The sequence below is a fragment of the Nicotiana attenuata genome, unplaced genomic scaffold (genome assembly GCF_001879085.1).
Source record: "Nicotiana attenuata strain UT unplaced genomic scaffold, NIATTr2, whole genome shotgun sequence".
In the NCBI taxonomy this organism is placed as follows: Eukaryota; Viridiplantae; Streptophyta; class Magnoliopsida; order Solanales; family Solanaceae; genus Nicotiana; species Nicotiana attenuata.
The window spans coordinates 239,183-249,998 of NW_017670850.1; the positions used below are offsets into that span (position 1 = coordinate 239,183).

The following is a 10,816-nucleotide window of genomic DNA, read 5'->3' on the forward strand; positions in this document are numbered from 1 at the left end:
TCATGAAATCATTTCTCTGCCCCTTCTGAAAGTTCAAAATAAATAAACATTATTTATTTATTTAATTAGTATCATATTTTTATTTTATCATTTTTCTGGGAGATATGGGGGGCATCACTTGGCAACTGTACAACCTCAAAAATTTCAGAAAAAGAGTTGCACATCATAAGCTAGATTTTTCAAAGTGGGGATAAGGTCCACTCCTTTTTTTTTGGCTCGAAGCTCATCCCCTTTTGTATTGGTTGTAATTGTTTGAGAATTTTCAGAGTTAGAAACAGAGCGCGACTGTCCCTTTCTTCCATTTTCAGTCACTAACCAAATCAAAGACTCCATTTTTATGTGGTTCTTTATTATCCACTCATTAATTTCGGCCTTATTCAATACACACATAATTGTTATTAAACTGTCTCTTCTGTAGTACTTTCAATAGTTCTCTGGATATAAGCTCACCCAAGAGTACAAATTGTTGCTATAAATTCGGTTTTCTGTTGTATGGTATATATTGAAATAAGCAACTTGGGTGCTCAATTCTTGCTTTAAAGGCAAAATCTTGTTGATTTAGCTAAGTGGGTATTTACAAGGATGATGTCTGTGACTTGCCATAATCTTGAGATTGGGAGAATTCCATTGGAGTTTTTGGCTTGTGGGTGTTCTTCTAATAACAAGGTGTTAAGGAATGTAAGCAGAGGATTCAGTGCTCGGAAATTGTTCTCCTGTAGACAAGAAATTGGCCGCTGTCGTTCGTTTTCAACTAAGGCTTCACTTAGTGGTACTTACTTCAATCATTATATGTTAGTTCTAATATTTTTAGCCCTATAGATTGTAACATCGCCATGTGACCACGGGTTCGAGCTGTGAAAATAGCCTCTTGCAGAAATACAATACAACCCTCTGGTTCGGGCCCTTCCCCGGACCCAGCGCATAGCGGGACTGCCCTTTTAATTGTAAGATCGCAATCTTGGAATAGTTTCAATATTGATTTGTGGTTCTATTTGCAGGGGTGGCGCCAGTGTTGGATTTGAACAAGTCAGCCAAACCTATTTCACTTGCTAATGTGTTTGAAGTGGTTGCTGATGACCTCCTTACACTAAACAAGAACTTACAGAATGTGAGTGACATTCTTTAATCAAATCTTTCCTGGTTCAAAACCTTTGCTTATCTGATTTTTTTGTCAGCTAAATAGTGTTACAATAAGATCTTTTTTTTTGGTTATTTCTCGATGAATAGCTGCCAAGATAGCTCCATGTTATCATTATCTGGGAATACTTTGGGTCATTAAATTATTCTTTTGGAGGCATGGTCAGTTCATTTGAGCTTATGTTCTGTTGGCATTGCCAGATAACTAATAGTTGTACTTGTCATAATAACTTCATCGACTCTCAGTCGAGCATAGTTTTGTTCCCAAATGAACTGATCTGGATGCAGGAGAGAGGTGCAGTTTCAGACACTATTAGGGGTCTGGTTGGGAAACAAGTTATCCCAGGATTAATTATCCCAAGATTGTTATTCTACCCTCCCATAGGGATAAAAATAACACTATCCCGGGATTAGTTATACCGTGATTTTATCCCAACCAAACGTGGGATAAACTCATCTCAAATTTAATCCCCGGATTAATTATCCCTTATCCTTTTTACCAAACGAGCCCTTACATGATCGTTTTAGTGAAGGTTAATGCATGGTCATGGTAGTAAGGATAACGAACTGGAATCAATAAGTATGTTTACAACAATAGCATACCCAGCCACCCAGGTAACCCCACGAGAGAGGTTTGGGGAGGGTAGTGTTTACGCAAAGTGTCCAGATCTGGCATCTTTGCCTCTTTTTGTTCAGGGTCCTTTAGAACCGCAAAACGGTTCGGGCCGAGACCTACCTTGTGCGGGTAGAGAGGCTGTTTCCGATAGACCCTTGGATCAAGGAAAGCAAACCAGAAGAAGGCAGGTAAAGAAAAGCAGAAACAACAACAAGATAATAAGAAAACCGAAGCAGAAGGAACATAAAGTAGTAATAGAAATCAATAACTATGTATATTTGACCAAATTTGGGTTATCGGCCAAAGAAGAATTAATCATAGGACGAGTCACAGTATCACACTGCCAAATGATATATTAATCTTGAGCTTCTGGATATCATTTAATAGAGTCACATCTATTCTTTTAGACAGATTTATTTGGTATTTGGTCATCCCAAATGAACTGCTCTAGATGGAGGAGAGATGCAATTTTGGACCAGTACATGGTCATGGTAGTGACAGTGAATAACTGGAATCAATAAACATGTTTATTTGACTATATTCAGGTTATTGGCCTTAGAAGAATTAACCATAGAAGGAGTAGTAGCTATGCTATCACTCCAAAATGATACTTGACCTTGAGCTTCTGAAGTTCATTTTAAGAAGTCAGTCCTACTTTTTGACAATTTTAATTAATATTTGGTCATACTATGTTTCAAAGAGTTGATACAAGAAATAAGTGCACACACATCTCTAACGGTGACTAGTGTGATGTCAACTGTCAAGTAACTGAAGAAACTCATATCAGCAATTGCCACTTGCTATTGTTTGGGTTTGTAAAACTATGTTGTTTAATTTGATCAACACCACATGAATGTTCAGATGGAATATATCAGTAAATTTACTTTTTATCTATCTTCCTTCTATTCTGTGTCTAAGAGAATTTATTTTTCAGATTGTTGGTTCAGAGAACCCAGTTTTGATGTCTGCAGCGGAGCAGATTTTTGGTGCTGGTGGCAAAAGGGTGAGACCTGCTTTAGTATTCCTAGTGTCAAGGGCCACAGCAGCAATTTCTGGTTTGAAGTAAGGAGCACTGTTGATTTTCTTTCTTGTTCACAACGACGTATCAGCTAAGCTAATATTTATAAAATAAAATTTGCTGCCAGGGAACTGACTGTAGAACACAGAAGGTTAGCTGAAATCATTGAAATGATCCATACTGCAAGCTTGATACATGATGATGTGTTAGATGAAAGTGACATACGAAGAGGTGACAATTTTAAGCATTCTCCTCTGCTGTGTCAACAAATGCACTGTCTTTAGTTATTTAAAAACTCAAATATGATAATACTAGATTGTTGTTTCCACCACCAATTTCCCTCGTGTTTGATGCTTCATTTGCCGTTGTACGTGAGCTTAGATCAATTGATGATTGATTCCATAATAGCACTTCCAAATATGAATCTCTGTGTGTCATTCAGGTGGTCATCAATCCTATCACCTAATCATTTACCCTTGTGCTTCTTCTAACTTGCTTCTCTTAATTGCAATTTCTATTCTACCTTCTCCTTACCTTCCTTGAATTAACCTCTTAAAAAAATTTCCAATCCAGGAAAGGACACTGTTCACCAATTATATGGTACTAGAGTGGCAGTACTGGCTGGTGATTTTATGTTTGCACAGTCGTCGTGGTACCTAGCTAACCTTGAAAATCTTGAAGTCATAAAGCTCATCAGTCAGGTATCTTAGGAACTTCTTGGTTTGTACATCTTGCAGAATTGACAACGTTGATATCAATATTAGTTCGTCGCACCTCAAACCATTTGTGGTTATTGGTTTTTGTGGCAGGTTATTAAAGACTTTGCAAGTGGTGAAATAAAGCAGGCCTCTAACTTGTTTGACTGTGATGTTGAACTGGAGGAATATTTGCTCAAGAGTTACTATAAAACAGCCTCCTTGATTGCTGCAAGCACCAAAGGAGCTGCCATTTTCAGTGGTGTTGACCGTGATATTAGCAAACAGATGTTTCAGTATGGGAAGAATCTTGGTTTATCATTCCAGGTTGTTGATGACATATTGGACTTCACTCAATCAGCAGAGAAATTGGGGAAGCCAGCTGGAAGTGACTTAGCCAAGGGAAACCTTACTGCACCAGTACTTTTTGCATTACAAAAAGAGCCAAAACTTAGGAATATAATTGAATCAGAATTTCGCGATGCTGATTCTCTTGAGGAGGCCATTAATCTAGTCAAGACCACCGGGGGAATTCAGCGAGCACAAGATTTGGCAAAGGAGAAAGCTGATTTAGCACTGCAGAGCCTAAAATGCCTTCCTTCTAGTCCTTTCCGAGCAGCACTTGAGGAAATTGTGAAGTATAATCTGGAGAGAATCGAATAGATGAAAGCACATTATACACCTTGGCTATAATACTCTATAGAAGAGCTTATATCTAACAATATCAGAGAGGCATTGAGTTGAAGACTCTTGTCACTATAATTTCAATAGGACAGCCTATGTGCTTCTCTGTGCTTGTATACTCATATACAGGTTGTAATTGAGGACATAATGTAGCAATACTGTGTCCTAGCATTCTTTAGAATTTGGCTAATGAACTGCCAAATTCAAATGTTGTTGTATACTAAAGAAATTCCACGTTACAAATAATGTCATATACACTTTACTCTTGGTTTTCTTGGGTGATATATATTCATTTCTATGTTATCCTTCCCTAATGATCCAACTCTGTAGCCCCTGGACTTAGTTCCATTCCACCTGAACAAGGATTACATTTTCCTTTGTTGAACTCAAATGACATGTAGAAGAGGTGTCACATGCTTATCTATACCAGAAGCCAACTCTTCTGTGCTTTAACCATCTTAGTCTATAATCTGCATATTTGTAAGTGACATTATTTGTTAGGAAAAAGTAGAGAAGGGCTCCAGGAGAAAGATACTTTAGGCAAAACTTCAACTTTAACCTAGAAAAACTCTTTTTTCAGATTGATATTATATGTTGCAACTTTAAAGTCACGAAGGACCTACATTATGTTGTTCTCTCCTTTTATTGAGAGGAGGAGGGTTGTTTTGTTGAGAATATATTTGCCGTAATTAAAATCAGAATCGCAAATAAAGACGTACGAACTAATACTTCCTCTCCATCTTATATGACACTACTTAACTTAACACATAATTTAAAATCTTATCTTAACTTAACACAATAAGTCTATGGTACTAGTCTAAAATCTTAGTCCTACAAAAAAAGCACTACCAAATTTAAAATTTGAATAGTTGAATTCTTCAAATTTTGAACAAAAATGGAAAAAGTCACAAGAATTATGACAAAGAATAGTAAATACTTATTTAAAAAAAAAAAAAGACTCATGAAACTTGTAATTTAAAATAAACTCTCTCTCTCTCTCTCTCTCTCTCTCTATATATATATATATATATATATATATATATATATACACACACACACACACACACACACAAAATTATCTTATTAACACCCTGTTTGGATCATTGTTACCCATCGTTTTGTAATGTACTGTATCGTATGGTAACGTTTTATGAATACAACGTTAGATAGATTGTATTGTTTGTTGTTGTTAAATAACATTTTGCTGTTTGGTTTGACTGTAACTGTATCGTATTGTACTGTAACGGATAAGTTTACTAAAATACCCTCAATTGTTTAAATATTAAATTTATCAGGAACTACGCATAAAAATAATTTAAGAAAATCTATTTCTACTAATTTATCACCAAATATGCCTTATAGATAGATTAAGCAATTAAATTCATGCAAATTCTAACAAAATTAGTGGAACAAGTTAATAATATTAAAAACAATAATAAGTACACTCTATTCCTTTCTAGATTATAATAATAATGATAAAACAAAAAATAAAATGTTGAAGAACTATGATAAAGAAAGTAACGAGAATTGGTAGAACAAAGATAATTAGAATTGGAGATAAAATCAAATTAGGGGGAAAAACGAAACAAAAGAAGGCAAAATACCTTTGACGTTATTGTTTGAAGCGGCAAAAGTTTGGGGAAAAAAAGGGATGAAGACAAAGTAGGTTATAGGCGGGAGATTTGGAGTTAAAATAAAAGAAAAAAAGTAAAGGGTAAAACAGATTTATGGAGTAATAAGCTAGGGCATAATTGGAGAGAAAAATGGGAAACAATCCCACCACATCAAATCGATTGTTTTAAAAAATGCGATATTGCATTGTTCCGGAACAATGGATTTAACAATACAATACAACCAATTTTAGTAAAACAAACAGTATTTTGAAATAACAATACAATACGATTGAATAACAACCATCCAAACAACCTGGAAGGGTCAAAAGAATGATTTAAAATAAAATTATATTTATCTATCAAATACATATTTGTTTTTAAAGACTAAAAAAAAAAAAAATCATATAATTAAGAGAGAGAAAGGAGTAAAATATTCATGTGACATGGCTAGAGTTGAGTGAAGTATGGGTAAAGAAAAGAATTTACTGTAGAGAAACCTTACACAGGAGGAGTGCGGTATAATGCCCAAATCCTAATTTCGAATTGGGTCGTGCCGTGAAGGTGGAAGAGGATAATGAGAGTGTTCCAGTACTTGAGTCAATGGAAGTCCAAAGCCAAAGACGGAATTCAACAATCACTTCTTGTCGCCAAATTCCTCTGCTTATTACATGTCACCAATAACTATATTTGTTCCCCTGTCATGGTATGTATGTATCTATGTCTCGGATTTATCTGCATTAATTTGGGCAAAAATTAAGCTTTTCAGATCAATTTTTGAATGTTCTTTTGGTTTAGGTGTACGGTCCTAGTATGCTACCGACACTGAATCTTACCGGCGATGTTTTGCTGGCCGAACACTTATCGCCGTTGTTGGATAAGTTGGGACCAGGTGATGTAGTCCTCGTTCGCTCACCTGATAACCCTAGAAAGACTGTTACTAAACGCATTGTTGGTATGGAGGGCGATACTGTCACTTTTCTAGCCGACCCTGCAAGAAGTGACCGCTATGTCACCTTAAAGGTGTGCTCTTTTTCTATGTAATTATACCCTTTTCAATTCTTGGATCGATTACTGATAGTTGTCAAGTTAGAACTGATTTTATTGGTTAAGTATAAGACCATATGTCCACTCTGCAATATAGCATGAGTTATTGTTGCAGTGAACAAGTCATAGGAAGGGATAAACAAAAATATCTTAGGATACATTCTTCTAACACAGTTTATTTAACACTTGTGGCTGCATAATTTATATTCTTGATGATTTTTTAATATTACTCATTAGTCCAACGTAATCATTGGGATGCAGATTCACTGTTTTAATCTTCCTAATGTTATGTGTCTTTCTCCTTCCTTATTGATGCAAAAGTCTGTCCTTCCTTAGATTTCTACCAAGTTTGAAACGACTGATAGCACACAGTTGCTGCAGTGAATGATCCTAACTCTTGAAGTCTCTTTGCTTCTATTTAAGCAAATGAGAGAAAAGGTTGTACCTTTGCTCTTTTGACTTCCTAGTTTTCACCCTTCCATAGAGCACCAAATCTATGATACACTGAGAGCCGAGAGGTGAGAGATGGTTTGTCCTACATAGACCTCCAAATGTGTTGGCCCGTCAGTGTGACCTATAATGATTGAAGGTGTTAAAAGAGAACAAGGTAGATTTAAAATCACATGAAAAGAAGTTGTCTCGAAAAACCTGCAATCCTAGTGAAATTAGTTAAGAACATAACACAGTGGAAGCAATGGATCCATACATGATACCAACTTGTTTGGGTTAAGGCTTAATTGTTGTTGGTATGCTTACGTTAGGTTCATTTGTTGCCCATAATCTTTTTAGAGATTTGTATGTTAGAGTGAGGAGGAGCTTCTAGTTTTAGTAACTCCATAAATTATTAAATATTGGATGAGATAAGCCCAGGTAAAGCAGAACGGATATAGAGGATCATTGTTGACCTTCATTCCAGAAAAGAAAAAAAAACACACATTCAACCTAAAATGTCAGCTAATTCCTTGGTAAGTACTCTAGTTCTAATTAATATATGGTTTGTAGAAGAATGCCTTGTCAATTGTCATGTGCTAAGCCATTGGATCTTAGTGTCTTCTTTACTGATTGTAATTACCAGGACCTCTGATAATGTGCTTCATATTGCTTAAAACAAACCAGAAACATGGCCTACACTACTTTAGGCATGTTACTCTGAAGCTTCCTTATGCTTACCCACTTAGGCTCTCACTATTGTTTCCTAGAGCACCTTCAGTTTTTGATGCAAGTTTCGTTCCATTTTTGTATGGTATCTGAATCTGGTTTTACTGCCACATTCACTTCAAAGTGAATGAATTAAAAAAATTAGATTTGAAGCGCTTCTCTAAAATGCTTAAAGTTTTATTGTATTCAAATGTTATATTTTTTTAGCAGTTTCATATTGATTCTCTTGTTAGGAGTCCGGAACCAAAATGATGCTATAAACTAGTTTAATCACGAAATGAGTTGCCAAAACTAAACTGAACATTAATACGATTATCGCAGTTAAAACTGAGATATATAGGCCCTAGTTAGTCCTGAAGCAAAATAATGCAAAAAACTAACTAAATCACGAAAAGGGGTTGTCACTAATCTGAACAATAATGGGTTGCATCATTTTGGTTCCAGACTCCTCTTATTAGAATAACAATTTGAAACTGGCTTGTATTCTTGCTTGAGGTGATATTCCTATGCTTACTGTGTGAATGAGGTGATATCTTGTTTTCTCGTTCCATAATAGTTCTACTTGTGATGCCCTTTATAATCTAATAGTTTTTTCCCTTCCCTCCATTTCTCTTGATGTGGGGGATATCTAGGTTCCAAAGGGGCATGTTTGGATTCAGGGAGATAATATTTATGCTTCCAAGGATTCACGGCAACTCGGGCCAATCCCTTATGGTCTCATCCTGGGGAAAGTGTTGTGTAGAGTAAGTTTCATTACCTTTACTATCTAAGCGAGGCTGAACTTATAACTTCTGTGTAGTTCTATTTGTAAAGGTTCTAAAGCTTGCAATCTTTTTCCGATGAAGTAATAGTTTATTGTTTTTGTGGGGGAAAAACTACGAATGCAAGAGGTATAACAAACGGTAGAGAACCTTTCACAAACTAAAATGTACAAATGTTAGTCCTATGAAGAATCAACCAGCATTGATTACTTGGCCTGGCATTTGATCATTGCTACTTTTTTTGAAAGGTTTGAATGAGCTTCTGATAGGGTCAGTCTCTAGTCTTGCTGTTTATAGAGTCATTTGGATAAATTGTTGTTAGCTCCCTTAGTTTCATAGCCATATTAATGAACCATTAACCTTTTCTGATGTACTCTTTATATTCCCTGTGGATGACATGGCATTGAGGAATAATCTATGTTAGCACGGACTCTTCATTATAGCCGTAGCCGCGACACTGGTACCGGTAAGAGTGTGGGATTCGTACTGGATGTGGTCAATCGAGATCGAGTACTTTGACCACAATCCATGGACAAATTTGGCAAAAAATGAGAAATGGAGGATTGAATTTTAGCTGCTTACTGGTGCCTAGTGCCTACAACTTGAGATATTCTCAAAATGAAATATTGAATTATTGGCTGCATTCTATAACCTATATGTTTTCCGCAGAATGTCTCTCATAACTTTGGATATTTTTATAGAGCTATTTTTAGAATTTTCAATTATTTTTTAGCCGAATTCCTGTACCCGTATCCGTACCTGGATCCATATCCTCGAATCTTAAAATTTAAATTATGAAGGACCCGATCTAGATCTACACGCGGATCGGCTACCCGCACCCAAGTCCAAGCAACACAGAGAATATTGTTTGCCCTTAAATTCACTATATAATGGGAAACTCTAGCCAATAGCTTAGGCACGTTTTACCCTACTAACTCCAAGTTCATATGCAATTGCAGTTTATCTGTCTTTACATCCCAGGCAAGATAAGAGCTGCCGTATTCTTATCATAACCATCGTCTACTTTGGAAGTCTTTTGATTTGATTATATGATGGTTACTTGCCATTAATTGGATAACTTCTTCATGCTAATTCATCGACTTACATCAAATATTCATATCACTTGGGCATTAATGCACAACATTTGGGTGTTAGAATCAGACAATTGATATATTTAGTAATCATTTTAATATCTGGTAAGCAGAACTAATTTGCTATTTTTCTTTAATATACAGGTATGGCCGCCAGAGGGCTTTGGCTCGTTATGACAACAAAAACAATCCAATGTATCGAAGATACGCAATTGAAAATGTGATTCTGTACAAGTCCTTTGATTGTTGTCTTCTTCTGTGAAGATTTAATTTGAATAATGATTGCTAATTCATTTTGTTCAGGATCTTCAGTTCCAATAAAGAAGATCAATGTTAGTAGCTCGTAGCATCATGAATTTGTCTAGTTCATAATGTGTATAACTGGGATGCATGCCCCTTTTAAAAACTTCTAGATTAAAATAAATATTCATGTAAATAATCTAAAGTGCTGAAGGAAACATTCACGTTTTCTAAATATAACAACAACAACATACCTAGTATAATCTCAGGGGTGGGGTCTGGGGAGGGTAGTGTGTACGCAGACCTTACCCCTACCTGGAGAGGTAGAGAGGTTGTTTCCGATAGACCTTCGACTCAAGAAAAGGTGGAAAGAAAGAATATGGGAGAAGAAGAAGAGGAAAGAGGGGGGAGAAAGAAGGAAGAGGGAGGCAAAAGACGATAAGGAAAGAGGAGAAAAAGTAGCATCAAATAATAATTATTAGGGAGCAACAATATCCAGTAAAAGGGAGAAAAAGTAGCATCAAATAGTAATAATCAGGGAGCAACAATCCCAGTAGCAATTTTCAAAAATAATGGACGTGGTTGCTAAGTACCAGATACACTAACAAACTAGAAGGAAGTAACTTTCAACCCACACAAGAATATTACTAGTACTACTGGTAAACTTAGGAGAAACTCACAAGTGTCTGTCAACCCACCACCTTAATCCTCGACCTCCACACCTTCCTATCGCAAGTCATGTCCTCGATTAGGTGAAGC

The 10,816-nt window shown here is 36.0% G+C and overlaps 2 protein-coding genes across 2 annotated transcripts; both read left to right on the plus strand.

Moving 5' to 3' along the window:
- Window positions 1-225: 225 nt before the first annotated feature.
- On the plus strand, window positions 226-4,442 carry LOC109243898 (probable solanesyl-diphosphate synthase 3, chloroplastic). Its single transcript, XM_019410911.1, has 6 exons — window positions 226-769; window positions 999-1,108; window positions 2,688-2,815; window positions 2,899-3,002; window positions 3,345-3,472; window positions 3,581-4,442. Exons 1-6 carry the CDS (start codon window positions 583-585, stop codon window positions 4,127-4,129), a joined length of 1,206 nt encoding a protein of 401 aa, XP_019266456.1. The 5' UTR covers window positions 226-582; the 3' UTR covers window positions 4,130-4,442.
- A 1,782-nt stretch (window positions 4,443-6,224) lies between these two features.
- On the plus strand, window positions 6,225-10,181 carry LOC109243899 (mitochondrial inner membrane protease subunit 1). The gene is made up of 4 exons (XM_019410912.1): window positions 6,225-6,466; window positions 6,559-6,783; window positions 8,598-8,708; window positions 9,962-10,181. The coding sequence occupies exons 1-4, from the start codon at window positions 6,338-6,340 to the stop codon at window positions 9,992-9,994; spliced, it is 498 nt and encodes a 165-aa protein (XP_019266457.1). The 5' UTR covers window positions 6,225-6,337; the 3' UTR covers window positions 9,995-10,181.
- The last annotated feature ends 635 nt before the right edge of the window (window positions 10,182-10,816 follow it).